Consider the following 20,548-nt stretch of genomic DNA (forward strand, 5'->3'; position numbering starts at 1 on the left):
CCATTCACTTTCCACAAGCAACCAATGTACTTGCTACACGTTCATTGCTTAGCTCAAAGTCCAGTCAAAGATCGGCAGCATCAAAACCTGGATGCAGCCATGAATCTCAGAGCCCCAGAAATGCTCTACACATACCCAGGTTTCCTGCCCTCTTGCCAGTGCAGCACAGCCTGATGGCTAAGGGCATGGGCTGTAGAGCTAGACCGCTTGGGTCTGCCACTTAAGCTGAGAGACCTGGGTACATCACTTACCCACACTGTGCCTCAGTTTCTCCAACTATAAAACGGAGACAATTTTAAAAGTACCTTCCTAGTAAGTTGTTATATAAAATGAGATCCATACATGATAAACAGAACGTCTGACCATTAGGAAGTGCGTTATGCTAATCCAGGTCTCATCTTTTAGGCCTGGTCTGAAGTCTTGGAAAGTTCCTGGTGGACAAAGGGGCCAGAGCCCAGGAGGTGTCTCTGGTCAACTGGGGACACAGAGGCTCCAGGTTACTGCTCAGACTCCCCCTTCAGAATCCCCATTTGCCCCCAAAGACGGCAAGCCAGCACTGGGGAGATTTTGACCATAAGATGTTGGGTGGGCCTTGGAGTTTCACTGGTACTTCTGGCTGACTGAGGGGAAGAAAAAGAAGGCTCTCACTCCTCAGACTCTTTCTGAACACTCAATGTGAAGTATGCGGCTTCCAGATGACTCAGCAGGGCCAGTTCCCTTGGAATCAGCTGCTCTGGCTCAAAACTGTCCGTGTTGCAGCAGCCTCACTCGGCCACCCCCAGAAAAGCTAACCCACCACTCAACTTACTTCCTGATTTAATACCTATATATAGCCATGTGTATAGACCTTTCTATATATGTATGCACTTAGAAACCAGCGAGCCTAAAAATACCCCTGCCCCATACTTCATTTCTTTGTTTTCTGTAGGTTCCTTGTTCTAATTTTATAGCTCAGGAGACTGGAAATTGCTGTCAGAAGGGAGTGACCTCCGTGGGTGGCAGGGGGACCAGAGGACAGGCTCTGTTTGGGAGACAGGAGGATCCATTCCCAGCCCCAGCTCTAAAGTCAATGTGCTGTGCTGTTTTGGGATATCCTCCTCCTTGCTAAATCTCAGTGTCCCTCAAGTGAAGAAGGTATTGAACTTGGTGATCTAGGTGTTTTCTTGCTCTTCCATTCATTGGCTAAGTGCAATGGTCCTCATGGGAAAAGCTGATGCAGACGCACCAGAACCATTGATTCCTGTTCATTCGCTCAGTTAACAAATAGTTGTTGAGCACTTACTGTGTGTGTGATAAAAATCTCTAATCTCAGGGGACTTACATTCCCATTAGAGGAGATAAAGAATAAACAAAATAAATAAAGTTTATAGTATGTTTGACGGTGATAAGCGTCATGGAGAAAAAGAAAGTAAAAAGTGGGGACAGAAATTGGAGGGGGTGCAATTGTAACTAATCAGGCTGGGGAAGACCTCACCGAAAAGGTGGCATTTGCATACAGACAGGAACGAGGCTGTGCCCAGGACGGGAGGCAGTGAGCAAGCGGAAACCTGGGGGAAGAGTCCCAAGCAGAGGAGCTGCACATACCAAGGCCTCAGGTGGGAGAACGCCTGGTGGGTTTGAGGCCACTGGGGCTGGAGTGGAGTGAGCGGGCAGCGAACCCTACAAGTGTAGATGGAAAGATAAGATGGACCACTGCTCTGGATGAGATGGGGCACCCCTGGAGAGCATTGCGCTGAGGGGAAACCTCAGCTGAACTCTATCTTCACAGGATAGTCTGCCTCCTGGGATGGTTCACAACAGACTACAGGACACAAGGGTGGAGGCAGGGAGACCACTAAGGAGACTACTGCAAACAAGGCAGGACTGATGGTGGCTTGGAGCAGGGTGAGGGAGAGATGGGGAGAAGTGATCAGGATCTACATGTACGTGGAAGGGTTTGCTGATGGATTGGGCGTGAGTGTGAGAGAAACAGAAGCCAAGAGTGACTCCAAGGTTTTTGGCTTGAGCAATGATGGAGCTGTCATGAACTCAAATGGAGAAGACTATGGGAGGAGAAAAGATCAGGAAGTCAGTTTTGGACCCATGAGGAGCGAGGTGCCTATTAGACATCCCAGTGGAGAAGCTGAGTGGGCAGTTGAATGTATGAATCTTGAGGTCAGAATAGAGTCTGGAATGGAGATGTACATTTGAGAGTTGTCAGCAGGCACATACATATGGTACATAAAGCTGCAGGCCTGGGTGAGGTCTGTGAGATGGTGTGGGAGGATCCAAGCTCTGAGCTCCAGGGCACACCAACATTTAGAGATTGGGAGGTGAGAAGGGACCAGCAAAGGGGACAGAGAGCCAGGGAGGCATGGACAACCTCTCTCTAGGCTTTAGTTCATTTAGTAAAAGGGGAGGCTCTCCAGGGTCCTCTCCCACTCTGATACCTGTGCTTATAAGATGCAGAATGGAGCTGTGCCCAGATCGCAGCAGGAAACCCTTTCCTAGCTCTTGTCCAGGATGCACGTGGGATCCAGGCTCCTACGTGAGCTGCCCCTGGCATGGGGGCATCTGCAGATAGCCTGAGGTAGCTCATCACAGTGAGGGGTAGGGAGTGAGGAGGCTGGCAGCCCTGCCCCCCCGCAGCAAGCCTTCTGCAGTCCCCGCCCAGGGAGGGGGGATGGCCAGGGCCAGGGCTGGAGAGGTAGGAGCTGGCTTTATTCTGACACTGCTTTCCTTCTGTGGAAAAAGAGCTTAACTTCTCTCTTGTGATAGATGCTAACAGGGGAATAAGTGCTTGGGATACTAACAACGCACACGATTCTGAGTATTTTTAACAAAAAAGGGGAGAGTGGTTTCTAATTGACATCTCTGTCCTCCAGTTATCTCATGGGAACTTGAAAAACATTTCTTGCCTGCCCAGAGGTAATGTCCCAGTCAGAGTTTTCCCCAGGATTTCTAGGATCTAACCTTGGGAAGAGCGGAACCAGCCCTGGAAGCAGCCAGGCTGTCAGGATTCCTGGCCTCAGGGAGTGCAGGCTCAGCAGCCCTGCCAGAGTCCGACCCTGACGTGCTCCCAGCCAGCCCACTATTCCTCTCTCAGAGAGCCCACACTTAGCCAGCTGGGGAGCTCTTGTTCTACTACTGCTAGTCACTTCCATTGCACATGTACTGTGTGTTTTTAATATATTGTATATACATATATATATATATATTATATACATTTAATCCACAAGAATCCTACTATAACACCTCATAATAATTGAACAGACACAATGCGATTAGCTCCAAGTGTCCCATCTTTTCTTAATCCTCACTGTAACGAGACTCCAAGTTTTGTGCGGTTGAATTCTTGGGATCCTACGAATGATGTTCTGATTAGGTTTTGCAGTATTACTGTTCCCTTTTACAACGCAGGAAACTGAGGCTTAGAGAGATTTACTTACTGATGTCACTCAGGAAGCTGGAGATTTGTGCCCAGGCGTCCTGGCTCCATGGCCGATGGGCTTCATCCCCTTGCCATAGGATTCCCTGTACCTTCAAGGTCATCTCACCTGACAGCTGGGGAAACAAAGGACCAGAGAGGAGAAGTGCCTTGCTGCAGCTCACAAAGGGCCCTGACAGTTGGGAGCAGGCCCAGGAGTCCTTTCATGGGCTGCCCACCACTCATTTATAGATATTCTCTGCCTACACACTATGGGCACTACCTGGTGAGATGGGGGGGAGGCTCTTCCCGGGGCAGTGCATCAGCCTGGTGTCTCTGATGCTCACTGTGGCTGGCCCTGTGACACTCACCATGGGCCAGGAGAGACGTGTCCTGTGGCCAGGAACTGTTCTGGGGAGGCAAAGATGAGCCAGCGGGAACCCTGCCCTTACCAGTTCACGCTCCCTAAACTACAGCGCAGCATCACCCCTCCTGCCTCCCTCGCTGGGGCCCCTTCCTCTCCCTCTCCACCTGCTGGAATCCCAGGCACCTTTCAAGGCCCCTTCGGTTCACTTGACCTCCTCTGGGAGGCCTCCCTGCAGAACCCAGACCCTCTTCCTCTCCCTAGCACTTAATCTAAAGGCCTTTCTCTATTGTGGGTACTTGGCTGTGTTGGCATCTTCTCCCTAGGCTGGCAGAAAGCCCCTCAGGGCCGGGACCACGTCTTGCCCCACTCTGTATGCCTCTTCCGAGCACCCGGGCTGATGTACTGTAACATAACTTGCAGCACTAATTATGAAGCCGGCAGAACGGTGTTGCCAAGTGAGAATTCTAAGAATTCAGAGGGGAAAAAAAAAAGAATTCAGAGGGGACGGAGGTTACTTGAGGAAAGAGTTAGTATCCTGCCTTGCTCTCCCTCTCAGAGACGTTATGCGTGTGAAAACAGGAGAGGAAGCGTTTAGGAAGAGGAAAGAGCTTGAACAAAGGCATGGAGACAAAATTCCAAGGAAGTGGAAACTAAGGGTCACGTATGGGAGACAGCAAGTCACTCCTATTTGGCTGGACCTGTGAAGGAGAAAAGGAAAAACTAAGGTTGGATGACAAGTGACCCTACCTCAAGAGGTCACTGTGAGGATTAAGTGAGTTCGAGCGTAGAGCAGCACCTTGCGTGCATTAGGGGTTATTGAGGCTTTAGCTGTTTTCTGTCATTCTGCCCCGCCACCACCCATTTGCACCCCTCCCAAAGCAGGGGTCTCTGAAATCTTGGAACACTGGCTGGCAGGGGGCTGGCGTTTTCCCTGCTGTTACCAAGTCTCTCAGGCTGAAGGTCATTCGTGCGTTTTAGGGGCCACAGAACTTTCCTTCCTCATGTACCCATTCCCTTTTCAGGGATTCATCATCTTGTTCTTTATTGTCATTATTATTAATTAAAACTACAAAGGGAATGTATGATCATTTTACCAGAATTGAAACATACAGATGAGTAAGAAGAAATGAAAATCACTTCAAATGCCACCATTTAGAGAGAATTCTGGTTAACATTTTAGGGTACCTCTCTCTCTCCAGACTTCTCCCCATTCAATATGTTTGTTTAAATAAGTATGTGTATATATTTAGGCCAGGGGGTGAGCAAACGCAGCCCCAGGCCCTCCTTCGAGGCCCCCTTAGTTGGGTGGGGCACCAGATCACTGTGGTGGCTCTGAGCCCAGGACCCTGGCAGGTCAGGGACTGGACTTTTCTGCCTGATGCCCACGTGCTCCCCGCCCCCCGCTGAGCCTGGAGCTGCCTTCTGCCTGCCCTGCACCAATGTCCCTACCTGGAGCTGCTTTTGGATCCCTCCCATGGAGGCAACTTGCTGTGAGGGACGACTGCTTCAGAAGGAAAACCTGCAAGCAGCCCCTGGGAATGAACCGGGCCTTTATGTGAAAAGCCACTCTCTGCCGCATGCCCAGCTTCTCCTAAGCCACTCTGGAAGGTGACTGTGATGACACTAGTGACCAAGAGCGCGAGGGGGTGGGGTGGGAGCCCGCAGAATGTCTGCAGCTTTACAACAGCTGGAGAACATACTAGCAAACACAAAGGTGACATTTATCCAGGTTTTCTCAGCTCCTCCCAAACATGGGGCAGTGGAGTTTGCTTTCATTCTACCATGGAATTTCTCAGAAGTCTTAAAAATCATAATGGCTATGATTTATTGATCATACATTCTGTAAAGGGCCAGGCCCTTTACAGAAATTATGTTTAACCCTCACCTCAGTTTTACAAGGTAGATAAGGAAACTTATCTACCTTGTAAACAAGGTAGATAAGGAGCCACTGGCTCAAGCCAGGCCCTGCCATCAGTAAGAGAGTAAGAGAGATCTGAACCCAGGTAATTGGACGCTAGAGCCCATGCTCTTTATTTTTGCATAAAAATGTATGTTTATTTGATTAAAGTGACCTATTCCCATAGTTAAACATCAAATAGGGCTAAAAGGCATGGTGAAAGCCAGTGGCCCATAGTTCAACCCTCTCTACTCCTGTGCCCTGCTCCCCAGAAGCAACCACTTCCAACTCAGTAGCTTCTTTTTTTCTGCTTTTTACTCTAGATTTCAAAATATCCACCTAAATACCTTTCCTCATGCATTTTTTCAAAAATAATCCCCCACCCTTTTCCCACTTCTTAGTTTCTTCTACGTATAACAATTTCCCCCAATTCCTTCAATGGATCTATCGGGGCCTAGCAATAATTTGCCCACTGCTCACCCATGCTGTATAATCTGCCAGTCCTTGCCCTGTGTCCCTTGGCCCGGAAACTTCCCTTCCCCGTGCTGGTTCCACCGCTCAGGCTGGGCTGGCTCCTTGCTCTTGGTCCTGAGACTTCCCTCTGCCCTTTCCTTTGCTAGAGCCCCTGTTCCTGGATGCCATGGGCTTCCTCTTTCACGATGAGCCCAGGTTTTGAGTCCTGCATGTCTAAAAGTGTCTTTACTTTCCCGTCACATTTGATTGATCATTTGGCTGAATATAAAATCCTGGTTGAAATAATTTTCCTTCAGAATTTTGAGGGCATTTTCCCATTACGCTCTATCCAGTGTATCTGGAGAGAAGTTTGATGCCCTTCTAATTCCCATTCCTTTGTCTGTTAGGGTTTTTTTTCTTTCTGGGGCTTTCATGATGTTCTCTTTATCCTTTGTGTTCTAAAATTTGATACTGATGTGCTTCTGGGGTGAACTTGTTTTTTGCTTACTGTGCTGGGCACCTTCTGTTGAGATTTTTTTTTTTTTTACTTTAGTTATCATATTTAAATTTTTCAAGAACTCTTTCTTTTCTGTTCCTTTCTCACGGAGTTCTATTTTTATGTCATATTTTCCTGAGGTTACTACTTTATAGGTTCTTCTAAAAAGTTATTTTAAGGTTTTTCGGCTTGCTGTATGTTGTTTCCTTCTTTTCTGTTTGTTTTGACCTCTCTTTCATTTCAAATGTCTGATGACCCTCCATATTAAAGAGCAAGGCAAGCCTATAGTCTAGTAGACTTCACAGTAGGGTGACCAGATGGCTAGAAGGCTGCTTTACTGGGAAACCTCAAGTAACATTTTGTGGAGATCCTTTCCTAGGAACAGAGGATGGGGGTGATGAAGAATTCAATCTATCCAGAGAAGAATCTTCCATCGTCTGCCTGGAAGGGAAGTGACACTTAGCTGCTGGTGTCCTGGGAGCAGGCAGAGAGTCTAAGGGGCCATAATTTACTTAGTTTTTGATTACTCTCCCAGTTTTCAAGCTCCTACCTCACTGTCACCCTCTGCTGTGACTAGTCCTGGAGTCCAGAGCATCTCCAAGTCATCTTCTCCAGATAATGGCTTTTGGTCTCTTGCATGGAAAAAGAGACCAGGAGGGGGTGGTGCTTGCATTTCTGAGCCCTGGGCCTCACTCCTGTTTTCTGTGGTACCTGGTACCTCTTAGCACCCAACCCTCGCAGACTCTGTGGGGCTCCTTGGTCCACTTCTCATCATTTTCCTCTCTTGTACACATGTGGACTCTGACTTTCCCAGCTCCACTCAGAGACTGCTCCTCTACCCACATGCCCATCTGGAAAGCGTTTGGAAGTCTTTCCCCTGCAATGGTATTCTCTCTTCTCTTCACCCTTTTGGCTTAAAGCCTTTGGAATTCCACTATTAGTGGCTATTTGGGGAAAGAGGTGAATGACGTAGAATTTAGGAGGGCTGTATCAGTTATCCATGATCATTATAACAAATCACCCCAAAACTTAGTGGCTTATAACAACAATAATTTACTACTTTTCATTATGCTGTGGGTTAATTGGGTGGGTCCTCTGATGGTTTCACCTGGGCTCGCTCATGCAGCTGCATTCAGTTAGCAGTTGGTTGGGCTGGAAAATACAAGCTGGACTGTTCATAAGCCTGGTGGCTGCTGCTGCCTGTTGACAGGGATGCCTCGGTTCTCCTCCACTGGCCCCTCATCTTCCAATAAACTAGACTAGCTTTCTTAAGACATGATCTCAGGGCAATGTTCCAAAAGATTCAAGGCAGAAGCTGCAAGATCTCCTAAGGCCGAGCCTCAGAAGTCATGCAGTATCACTTCCACTGAATTCTGTCAGTCAAAGCAAGTCAACCCAGATTCAAGACCTTTTTTCTTGATGGGAAGAGTGGCAAAGTTGCACTGTAAAGGGGTATGTATGCAAGAATAAGAAAAATTGTTGCAGCCATCTTTACAAAAAAAAAATCTATGATAGAGGGAGAGAAAATAAATGCAGGAGATCAAGCCTCCATGTTTAACTGGAAGTCTTCCTTGCTCTTTGTATTACCCCACACCACCAGGGTCTGTGTCCTGGACTGGCAGATTATACAGCATGGGTGAGCAGTGGGCAAATTAATGCTGGGCCCCGACAAATCCGTTGAAGGAATTGTCCTAGACATTCTTTTCAGAGCTTTGCTAACCAAACCTCCATCGTTCTAGGTAGTTGTGAGTATATAGACCATAACCCCACAATGGAGAGAGGAGTAGAGCACAATAACTCCTATCGAAGGGTTTAGAAATGGAGAAACTTGGATCAAATCCCAGTTCCACTACTTACAGCCCTATTACCTTAGGCACATTACTTAGACTCTCTGAGCCTCAATTTCCTTATCCATAAAAATGTAAAATAAATGAATTAACACATGTAAAATCCACACTTAGCACAGTGTTTGACACAAAGCAAGTGTCCAATAGTATCAGTAAGTGATTTTTCTGGAAAAATATTACATTTCTAATGATTTAACCACTAGAGATGGAGTTTGAGAAAAAGAGTTTAAGTCCAGGGTTTTACAGAAATAACTTCCAGGGCTGTTGCAAGGGTTCAATGAATTAAAACAGATAAAGCCCCTAGAAGAGCGCCTGACACATCAGACACGCTCAGCAAATGTTTTACGTGCACCCCTGCTTGCTTAGGTGGGTGCGTCAAGCACACCTGGGCCCTGACAGGGCCACTGTGAGGAACACCACCACCTGTCAGGGATGGCGGCGTCTGCTCCATCAGGCGAGGGACAGGCAGCAGGGTTAGAGTCATTGTGTCTGCTCTCCAAGGTCCGAGCGGTCAGCTCACAGGTGTGCCAGTCTCTACAGCTGGGGTTCTTAATCTGGGTTTTATGGTTGAGCCTCAGGGGCTAAGAACCACCTGGTACTGCACAGAACACACTGGATGTGAAAGCACCTTTCTGGGGCTAGAGTTCACAGTTTAGATTCTCAGAGAGGTCATTAACCCTCAAAGTACTGAACATCTCAGCTCTAGAGGCTCTTCTGTCCTTCCAACTTATATCCTTCTAATGTGGTTTGGGTTGAGAAATAGAAGCGTTTATCATGTTAGAATTACGATTAAAGTAGGAGTCAACAGTACCTGAAAAAGCCAGATGGGCTCTCCTGTTGGAGAGGGGGTGAGCTTCACAGTGAACGACACTATGGACTCCAATTTTTGCTGCCCAGCAGTCTGCTTTTGCATCCTGACCTTTAGCTGTTTGCAAAATATGGATGACTAGACAAGTGACCACCAGTGAAGTGAGCTGGTTTTCACAGTGTCCATGCTACGGGCATTTCAACGTCTGCAGACCAAGTATCCTGAGCCCTGTGTGTGTGCTCCATCCTAACCTGTGGGTTTGGGTACATCAAAGAAGTCCTCACGCTGCACCCAGGAGCAGACAGGGGAGGGTCGGCCTTGTCAGGTGACCTTCAGTGACATCTGTCTAAGGAGATTACCTGCTATTCTTCGACAGACATTTTCTCATACTAGTCCTTCTAACACAGTCACATTTATGACCAAAAGAGTCAACTTTTAAGGCTGGAGCTTTCCTCATGATCATGGCAGTGTATAGTTTTTAAGGGAAAAAAAACAATCCCAACAGAACTGCAACACCTAAGCTAAATCTTCCTCTCTCTTAAGTTTAAATTTTTATCACCTTCCTCTTTTGTGATTCAAAGGTAGAGAGAAGAGGATTCACCCAAACTGTGAAATATTCTTTGGCTGACCTTGTTTTGGGAGGGTTATGCAAAAGCCTTGGAAAGGGCTCAGGGAGTGACCCGGAGCCTGACTCAGAAGCACCCTAGGAAATTCGGTGGCAGGCAGAAAGTGAATTCTGGAGCCCTTTGAGATCTACACAAATCCACTGCGAGGCATCCACTTTCCCCAGCTGGAGGCTTTCTCCCTTTCCCCCCTGCCCTCACCCTCATTGGACAGCACTCACCCTCAGGTGGGCCTGAGGAGGCAGCCAGGCCCAGGGCGAGTTAGCCTATCTCTGCAGAAGGCCCTTCCCCCGTGCCTCTCACCACAGGGATTCGGTGACTCACTCTGAAAAAGGGATCATAAATTTCTTCCTAAGAACACACTTGTCACTGAACCATTCCAACAATTTGGCAGGACAAGAGATCTGGCTCAAGGCGGCAGGGCCAATAGGTAATCCCCTGTTTACAAAGTGCTTCCCTCTCAGGGCTAGAGAGGGGCAAGGACCCTCAAATCAATGTCACACATTCCATTCAGAGCTGGAATGCTCACACCCACTTCACAGATGAGGGATGCAGTGACTCAGGGCCTCCAGGCCCAGCTGGGACAGACCCTGCCCCTCACCCGAGCTGGCAGCACTGTGGAGGGACCGTGGTGGTAGACAGCTGGGGTTGAATCCTGGCTCTGCCTGTTCCAGGCTGAGCAATCTTAGGCAGCTTCCTTAACCTCTCTAGCCTCTCATTTCTCCATCTGTGAAATGGGATAATACTTAACCCGTGAGGCTTTTGTAAAGATTCGGTGAGGCACGGTGGGTACAGAGCTTTGAGCACAGCGCCAGCAGGCAGTGAGAGCTCCCGCGTGCGGCTGCTAGGATTCTGTGCTGACTCTGGTCGGGCCCCACGCGCCCCCCTCAGCTCCTGGCTCCTCCACTTGGCTTCCTGCTGTCCTCTCCTTTGGTGCTCTGTCCTCTCATGCTTTCTTCAGAATAAAGAAAGGTGGCCACTCCTACACTGTATTACTTCATACTCTCAACTAGCATTTGAGGGAGATACTCTTATCCCCAGCTGACGGGGTGGAAACTGAGGCTGGGCGAGTTTGGGTGACTTCCCCGAGGCCACCACCAGGGGCGTGACAGAGCCAGCAACACGCAGCACAGCGCTCCCAGGGGAGGCACAGGATCCAGGACCAGCTGCCAGCAGGGAAGTTCCGGATGTGGCCTAGTATTTCTGTAACTGAATTCTTCCCAGGCAGCGCACTCTTGGGACCCTGGACAGTTGCCAAGGAGGTGTGAACGAGAAGGCAGAGAGAAGGCTTCCTTTGGAGGGGGCAGGGAGGCAACTGAGCTGCCATTTACTGAGCCCTTGCCATGTGCCCTCCATGCTAACTTTGTGCATCTTTAATCCACACACACCCTCCTGTGAGGCAGGCTTAGTGCAGTCCCTACTTCACAGAGGAAAATGAGGCCCAGAGGGCTCAGGTCACTCGCCCCATCCTGCACCTGGGTGTCCAGTTGTGTTGTTCATCTCTCCACCTGGTGCCTCCCATCAATGTGGCATGAAGTTTGGCCAGAGCAGTCAATTTTGGAAACCACTTCCAGGCTAAATGACCTCAACCCACCACCACGGGCAGAACCGGTAGACCCTGTGTCCCTTCAGGAACCCCCAGGCCTCTTACTGAGCATACTTGAGCTTGTGTGTGAGAGTGTATGTGTGTGTATGGGTGTGCGTGTGTGAGTGAGAGGCATCTCCTGCTGCTTCCATGCATCCTGGGGGAACCAGGGGGCATTAGCCCAGGCAGCAGCCTCCTCGGGATCGCCCACCTAAAAGCTACCTCTGAGTGTCTGCAGTGGAGCTGGACTTCATTAAAGAGCGAGGCAGGTCCTGGAGCCCACAGGGTCCTCTGCCTCTCCCTGCACTAAACTGTCCCCACCCCACCCCTTGAGGACGGGAACAAGCTCCCCGAGAGCAGGAGCTCTGCCTCATTCTCCTCTGTATCTCCATCACCCAGAACAGTGCCTGGCCCTCAACAGACATTTGTTGACTGACGGACTGACTGACCGATGATGGTCTGATTGACGAACACCAGCCAGTCCCAGTGATGAACAGCAGCCAATGTGGCTGGAATTTGCTGGGCTGTTAAAGGGTGAGGGGTCCACGTGGCTCCCGAGGCAGCTGCCGTGTGGCGAGCCGAGGCGGGCGGCACAGGCAGGTTGGACAGAAGGCACATGAGGAGGAAGCACAGGTTCCAACTGGTTGAAGCCACTGCCAACGAGAGAGGCCGACAGGCTGGCCAGGGTGCCGCAGCCTGGGAGTCTAAGGCTGGCTGGCCACGCGCTGGGCCTCTGTCATGTGATATCAGGGCTGCTAAAGGGCTTCTGCCCCAGCACTACCTCCTCTGTCTCTGACACTGGGTCCACCAGGAGAAAGGGCTGTGGGGTAATGGAAGTCCTTCGGACTGGGAGTTAACAAGATCTGGGTTGGAATGACCTCCTCGCTGTTCCTGTGTTCTAGCTCCTAGCCGGTACCTAGGGACTGTCCCTCCACCTGTCCATCACGGCTTCACAGTACCGCTGTGGATTCGAGAGCCTTGAATCTGTGAAGGCCCTGGACCCCTATCCTGCCCCCGTCACAGCTGAGGGCACTAACTCCGCCAAGATGCCACATCCCTCAGATGTCTCCTCTAGTGTGGACTTTCCACCCCCCAGCTCAGAGCACCAAGTCTTTCCAGGACTGGTACCCCCTCCACATCCTGCACCTCTGCCCTCTAGACCCAGAAGCCCGGCCTCCCTGTGGAGCAGTCCTGACACAGAAAAGGAAATCATTAGCATAATCACCAGTTCAGTTCTCTCCATTCACTTCTCTGTGTGAACAATTTTCTGGTGCCCAGAGGCAGGGCTGCTCCCACAGCCACCAGGCCAGTGGTGGTGAGGCTTCGGGAACTGTGGAATCCCAAGCTAATGAAGTGGAAGTGATGCTCTCGGGGAAACAGGCTCGTATTCCTGCTGCTCTGAACACGTCACATTAAACACAAAAGTGGCCTTTGGAAAGTGCAGAGAAGGCACGGAGGGATGTGAACGACAAAGATGATTAGAGGGCTGGGAAGTGAGGTGGATGCGGGATGAAAGGTTAAGGCAGTTGAAGTGTTTAGCCTGAAGGAAAGAGGAATGAGGGGCAGGCCACTTCATCATTTGTCCCTTCTGCTGTAGAAAGATGACTGCCCCTTGGCTCTGACCCTCCTCCAAGCCTGTGTTCTCTTGTCCTCACTCTCTGTATCTCATCCATCTCTGTGCTCTGTTTACTTGTCAATTCATTTTGCCATTTATGGAGCATCTACTCTGTGCTAGACTCTTTGCCAGGTTCTGGAGATGAAAACAGAGCCTCTGTCTTGAAGGTCAAGTGGGAGAAGTGGGCCCATAACCCCAAACAACCAACACTATAGGGCTGGAGGACTAGAGGACCACAGGTCCTGTCTCAGGTCTCAGAGGAGGGCAAGACCATGGGTCAGGTGTGATGGGAGTTCATGAGCAAAGTGGGTCCTCAGTCCTGTCTGGGCATCAGGGGAGGCTTCCTGCAGGAGGTGACGCCCAAGTGGAATCCTGAAGAATGACTCAGTGAGCCAGGCAAGGACAGGTGGGGAGGGCACTCTAGGCAGTGGGAGCAGCCCAAGCAAAGGCCCAGGGCATAAAATGCAGAGTGCATACAGGCAGCTGCCAACTGTTGGGCTTTACTGAAGTAAAAAGTAGAGACCGATGTGGTGCGGGGTATGGCCAGAGGGCCACCCAGGGCCCAGATCCCAAGTCCCTGACTCTGTGGCAGGGAAGTAACTGGGAAACGCTGCCCACCGCCCACTAGCTGTTTCTGAACCCCTCACCTCCAGATCCCGCACGGCTGCTCTGTATGCTGTGCACCCTCCCCTGGGCTGCACTTCCCGGAGTGTTCGGAATAACACAGTCACGTGCAGTGTTAACAGGTGTTCCCCAAAATAAAAGGTGCTTCTTGGTCAAATAAGTTGAGTGACGTTGAGTTAAACTGGTGGTTCTCATGTGAAGGGCAATTTGCAAAAGGGAACATTTGGCAATGTCTGGAGATATTTTTTGTTGTCCTGATTTGGGGGTAGGGTGCTACTGGCATGTGGCAGGTCGAGGCCTGGGATGCTGTCGACCGTGCTACAATGCACAGAACAGCCCCCTACAGAAAACTCTGCCCCAGCCCCACCCCAGGGCTCCCAGAGACCCTACACAGGCCCTGCCAGATCTCAGCATTCTGTACTACCGTGGTCTGTTTGCCAGTTGGTCTCCCCACTAGTGCCTGCACTGGACTATGCAGGTCTGAATGGCTGGGGTCAGATAGTCAGTATCTGGGGGAGAGAGGAGGAGAAAAGATAGCAGAAGAGGACATCCTGCCAGGGTTGGGTGGAGGGAGTTGCACTGGGTGGAGTCTGCCTCCTGGGGCATAACTCCTGCCGGCAGGATTGGCGGGTTATTCTAGGAGCGCTTCCCATCCTAGCAGCCCCCATCAGCTGCAGCTGGGAGGTGCGGGACTCAGACACAGCTGGGAGGTGCGGGACTCAGACACAGCCCTGACGAGCCGGACAGGTCAGAGTCAGGGACGCACCGCGTGGGTGCTGGGAAGAGGGCCCCCTACGGCCAGGTTCTCGCCTGTTGTAATTTTCTCCATAGCAACCTTTAACAGAGCCATTCATTCATTCATTCATTCATTTAACTTGGCTGCGTGGCCTGGCACGTGGGATCTTTGCTCCCCCACCAGGGATCGAAGCCGTATCCCCTGCATTGGGAGTGCTGACTCTTAACCACTGGACCGCCAGGGAAGCGCCTCACATAGCTATTTTTAAGTTTATTTGTCTGTCTCTTCTCCTCACTCCCCTTCCCACCTCAGAATGTTGGCCCCGTAAGGCAGGGATTTTCATCTGCATTGCTCACTGCTTTATCCCCAGGGTCTAGAACATGCCAGGCGCATAGTACGTGCTCCACTAAAACATGTTGAAGCAACAAACGCCGAGCACCCCCCACGCCCACCAACACTGGCTGTACAGATCCAAGTGCCTGGCGCTCGGCCAAATTCTGCCACGCTTGGTCCTTCCTCCTCTGCACTGGCAAACAGGAGAAGTCCCAGGAGCCGCCCTCCTAAACCATGCAGCATTTGCTCATGGTCTAGATAATTCCAAAGCTGCCTTAGGGGAAGGCACAGGAACTTCACAGGCACACCCCAAATCTTCCCTGAAAAATCTGGGATGACGGACTAACCAGTAGCTGAGGGAGGAGGGAGCAGGCCAGGATGATGCAAAAGGCCAAGCAGGCTGGCAGCCAAATGAACTGTAGCCAGTTGACAGGACAGTGGCCTGAACAAAGGCCTCGCTGCCTCCCGGCACTGTTGCCAAGCACTGTGACGCTCGGAGCTAATCGCATCTGAGTGTGGTGCTGCAGAAGAGGGCCCATATGCTGGCAGGGCTTCAGTCACTGCCCGCTTGCCTGAGGAAGCCCATTCATCATAGCGCAAGGCCAGCAGGGCGCTCCCAATTACACTCGGGGAGAAAGGACCAAAGCAGGGAGAGCAAGCGCCTGCTGGTTCCCTGGGAAACAAATGCAAGCAAATAAAAACCCATGGGTGGAAGCAGGTGCCCAGGTCTAGCCAGGGTTGCCAAGGAACTCTATGTTAATGGAGGGGGTCTGTTTACCCTCAAGACTGCGGCCCATAGGGCTTTTGTTAAACTTGGGCTCATGGCTTGGGCTATGGGCAGCAAGGCTGTTAGAAACCTGGGTTCAAATCCCAGCTGACCCTCCAACCTGGGGGTTCCAGGCTGCAGAGGAGCTATCCTTTTGAGCTCTGTGGCCTCAGGCAGGTGATCCATAAAAAGTGCATGTGGGCGAAGAGAGGGTGTATCTGCTCTGCTAACCTAACAGGTTTATTGGAAGAATGAAAAAGTGGAAGGGTCTTAGGAACCATAAAGCATGGAGTGCAGGTAGGCATGAGGGGATGCAACGGTGCTCTTCCAGGGAGGGGCTGTGTACAGGGAACAAAGGCAGCCGGGGGTGGCCTTCGGCTTCTTGTGGAAACCAACTGGCTTTCATGGCACGCCCCTCATCTGCAAGAGATGCCTTTTCAGACCTTGAGGTGGTTCTTAGAGTCGCATTTAAAGTCCCTTAATGGACAACCTCATGGAGGCCTAGAGACACACAATTCATTTGGGTTATTGTGAATGATTCCTTTAGGCAGATAAATTTATAGTCAACTCATAGTCACATGGCACTTTCCATTTGGTAAAACTCATACAAATTTAATCCTTAAATAACACCAAAAGATAAGCATTACTATGCTCATTTTACAGGGTATAATTTTAGAGACTCAGAGAGGTTGGGTGAGTTTCCCAAAGTCACACAGCCAGCCTGTATCAGAGACAGGCTTTGAGTCCAGGCCTCTGATTACTGGTTAGATTAGTACCGGCTGTGTAGACGTGACTGTCTCTCCCTCCAGAGTCCCCTCCTCCCCTTCTCATTTAGGGTCTTAGGTTTGGGGCCCACTTTTGTTGTTTGTATTTCTTAACCACATTCCCTGAAAAATCTAAGCAGAACTCTCTTTCGGAAGAGGATAGCCTGGAATAGAGAATTCTCCCTGGGAAAAACTAATGTTCCAAGAGCTGAGCCTGGGCAGCTTCCTTAGTGGGTGCCACTCCACTGTGGTCTGAGCGTGATAGGGCAGCTCACATGGTGTGCAGCATGCCTGCCCTGAGGACCTACAATCCCAAGTAAGGCAGACACAACTATCCCAACATCTATGGTGGCCTGAGAAGGTTGCTACAGTAGATCTCCTAGATACGAGATGAAAGACACACTCTCTCCTTAAAATCAGTACAGTTCAGGGAATTCCCTCGTGGTCCAGTGGTTAAGAATGTGCCTTCCAATGCAAGGGATGCAAGTTCGATCCCTGGTCAGGGAACTAAGATCCCACATACTGTGGGGCAACTAAGACTACACACTGCAACTACTGGGTTTGCATGCTCTAGAGCCCGTGTGCCACAACTAGAGAGCCTGTGTGCCGCAACTACCAAGCCCGCACACTCTGGAGCCTGCGTGCTGTGACTACTATGAGAGCGCGTGCACTGCAACTACTGAGCTCGTGCACTCTAAGGCCCGCGCGCCACAACTAAGACTCAGCGCAGCCAAACAAATAAATCAATGAATAAATATTTTTAAAAATCAGTACAGTTCACTTACTTCCCTGTGGAGAGATTGTGTCTGGATTGTGAATGCTGAGAATGAAACAGAGGGAAGAGAACTTTCATTTATAATAAAGATAAAAGTGCTTTCTGATTTTTAAATGACATATTACCAATCAAGTTCACATCTATTACCACAATTAATCTTTACAATAGCCATGTGAGAGCAGTTATAACCCTGTGAGGTATTATTATTCCCATTTTAAAGATGGAGGAAACTGAGGTTAAAAATTGCATAGGTGACTGTCAAAGGTCACAAGGCTGATACATGGTAGAGATGGAACAAAAAGACCTGGCTCTTCTATCTACAAGTTCAGGGCTTCACAGATGACACTTTTTACTTCCCATGGGTGAGAAGTTAATTAACAGTAAATTCAAAGGATGATTAGAACTAGGGACTTCTAATGGGAATCCCCCTAAATTCCTGGTAGCATCATTACTTGCCTCTTCTCCAAGAACCATAAAAGCACGCTAATGGCATCTAATCAGTCCGCAGCACAAGCCTATAATCGATATCACAGCTGATGAGGACGGAAGGTATGTATTAAGAGACGCACCAGTAACTGCTTGAGGTTAGGGCTGCCTTTGCAGGCCTGGAAGGTTGCTTCAATGAGCTTTCACAGAGAAGCTCTAGGTTTCTTGCTTGCATGCCCAGAGGCATTTAAGAATGAGTATAAATCATAGTCCCTCTCTTCACGGACTTTACAGTTTGGTAGGAAGCTGAGATTTGTTATGAAATCTTTAAATGGCAATGTACAAAACAGAATGGAATTAAATGCCTATCTTTTTGGTTCACAGTCCAACAAGGCTTCTTCATGAAGGAAGTAGGTCTTGAGTGGGTTGAGAATGGATAGGACTTGGAGAAGGAGGAAGGAGAAAGTGTTTCCATTCTGATGGAGGATGAGGTGCCAGAAGCAGGCAGGATGTAGGGGATGGATGTTTCCCAGCACCCTAGTCATCCTGCACACATTACCTGGGTCCTGGTAGAGCCAGGTTTTAATGAATCTCTAAGCCTTGTACCTGCTATTTCCTCTTCTGGAAAGAACCTCCCTCTCTTGATTCCTTGTCTCCTGATCTCTCATGCCCTATCTTCCTGTTAACACCTATCAATTTAGCCTTACTTCTGCTGTGAGACTGTCTCTGATCTCCTGCAGTGCTTTGCCTTCCTCTTCATGGCACTGACCATGCTGCATGATGATGTGTTTGTAAGCCTGTGTTCTCCTCCCCATCATGACCCTTGAGGACCCTTCTGTTCATTTTTGCATGGCCATCTGTTGAGTAAATACAAATGAAAGATGGAAATGCAGATTGACTGAATGAACGAACCTGCAGAAAGAGACATATGGGCTGACACCTAGAACCAGTGGTGCCCTGGGCCATTAGATGTATTATGTCTAATAAATCTGAGTGGAATTAATGATTCTTCGATGAATGAATGGTTGATGGATTGACTGGGTCATTATATACATCATGAGGAAAACCCAGGATCATTGTTCAGCTAACTTGGTTGACTTTTTCTGTCTTAACCTTATTTCTTGAAAGTTGGTGAGGCTGAGACCTGAGGCATCAGCAGAAGTCAGCCCAGGGGAGGGTGCACAGCGTACAGAGCAGCCGTGCGGGACCTGGAGGCGAGGGGTTCAGAAACAGCTAGTGGGCGGTGGGCAGCGTCTGGAAAGGCAAGCGAGGGGCTGGAGAAGGGAGCCGGAGCCAGGCTGTGAAGGGAATTCAGCGGTTTCCTGAGGACGATGGGATACAATCAGACCTGTAAGCTGGGGGGGGGGGTGGTGTTGCAAAACTCTTTTCTTTTTTTAAAGAAAAAGGACCCCGACTGAAATGTGGAGAATGGATCAAGGTAGAGAAAGGTTTAGAAGGCAGGAGCCTAGTTTTAAGGATGTTTCCGAAACTTGGGTATGAGATGGTGAGGGCTGAACTCGGGAGGCTGCTGTGGGGGTGGAGAAAAGCAGAGAAATTTGGGAGAGCTAAGGAGGAGAATGGACAGGACTTAGTGACAGCTGTGATTGACAGGTGGCCAGTTGTGCTGGTCGTGGGGGTGGAGGCAAAGGAGTCGAGGATGAGAACGCTAAGGAGCCTGGCTTGGGAACTGGCGGATCCCAAGTGAGATGAGGAAATTTGGGGGAAGAGGTACAGTTGAGCTGAGAGGGAGGAAATATTGAGTTATTTCCAGAAATTGTTCTATACGTAGACTTTGTAATGAGAGTCTTAATTATATGATATATATAGATGTAGGTATACATAGATATAGATATATTATGTTTTTTCAGTTAATGTAATAACATATTCCCATGATATTACAGACTCCTCATAAGCATCACTTTTAATAAGGGGCAAGCTATAAATAAATATGAAAACTGTCAGAGAAAATAAGTCAGGTATGCTGATTGAAGAGGGTATTTCATAGGCTACACATGTGCAAGAGTAGGTTGGCCAGTCGGCGGGCCCATCAACAGCATTTTCAGAGCATCTTCTGGGAGAGGCCTCTTCCAGGTTCAGTGAGTGATACAAAGAACACATAAAGAGCCTATGGTTGTACCCAGGAGGCCCCAACAGACTCAGCACCAGCCAGGGTGTGGCCTTGGTCATAGACAGATAGTCTACAAAAGGGGCAAGGAACCCAGAGGGAAGTCCTGGCCTCTGGGAATAGGGAAGGGCAGGGGGTTGTGTGGGGATGAAGATCTGCCAAGAGCTGTGACTGTGAATGGAGTCTAAAGAAAACTTCCCCACTCAGCTGGAAAGAGAAAACGAGACTGTGCCTTTGAAAGTATTTTGTAATCTCAAAAGCTGAATACAAATTTAAGGGACTATTCATTATGGTCCACATTCAAAACCATCAATTTAAAGCTGATGGAAGTTTTGCTAATATTCATCTATAAAGCAACAGGGGTGGAAAGGAGACTTTTTACTACACCCCCCTTTGTACCTTTTGAATCATTCAAGAATAGTTTTAAAAACTTCTTTAAATCTATGCAAACCAATTCTCTCTTACTCATTAACGGTAATGATGGAGAAACAAGCCGAATCACCAGGATTTTTTGACTTATCCAGAAATAAACCATAAAGAGAAGGCAATACTGCAACTCACAGTGACTTCATTCATTCAGAAAGAATGATGCCCACTCGTAGAATAACATTAAGTGATTACATATTGAGTTAAAAGAAAATGAGCCAGAGTGGCTATGGGGGAAAAGGGCATTGCATTAATGTACAGGACTTGGATTCCAGGTGGGCTAAACTTCTGGGTGCCTCAGTTTTTTCATCTGTAAAGTGGGTATAACAAAACCTACCATGAAGAATCATAATGAAACGCAACTGAGATAACCTCTGTGAAGGCAGCTAGCACTTAATGACCTGCAACTCTGTACATGTTTGTTTGTTGAATCTTAGAAATACCAACTTTCACGTGCATCCACTGGAATGCTTTTG

General features: G+C 49.1%; 1 protein-coding gene across 1 annotated transcript in view; it reads right to left on the reverse strand.

Moving 5' to 3' along the window:
* The window catches only part of LOC111184697 (uncharacterized), a 96,335-nt gene that overhangs the window by 27,891 nt on the left and 47,896 nt on the right, over positions 1-20,548 (reverse strand). The window contains exon 3 of the mRNA XM_089909546.1: positions 3,429-3,543. Coding sequence (XP_089765672.1) covers positions 3,429-3,543 — 115 coding nt within the window. The remainder of the gene's footprint in view (positions 1-3,428; positions 3,544-20,548) is intronic.

The sequence above is a fragment of the Delphinapterus leucas genome, chromosome 1 (genome assembly GCF_059928025.1).
Source record: "Delphinapterus leucas isolate spDelLeu-1000000601 "Yukka" chromosome 1, BTC_Dleu_Yukka2, whole genome shotgun sequence".
In the NCBI taxonomy this organism is placed as follows: Eukaryota; Metazoa; Chordata; class Mammalia; order Artiodactyla; family Monodontidae; genus Delphinapterus; species Delphinapterus leucas.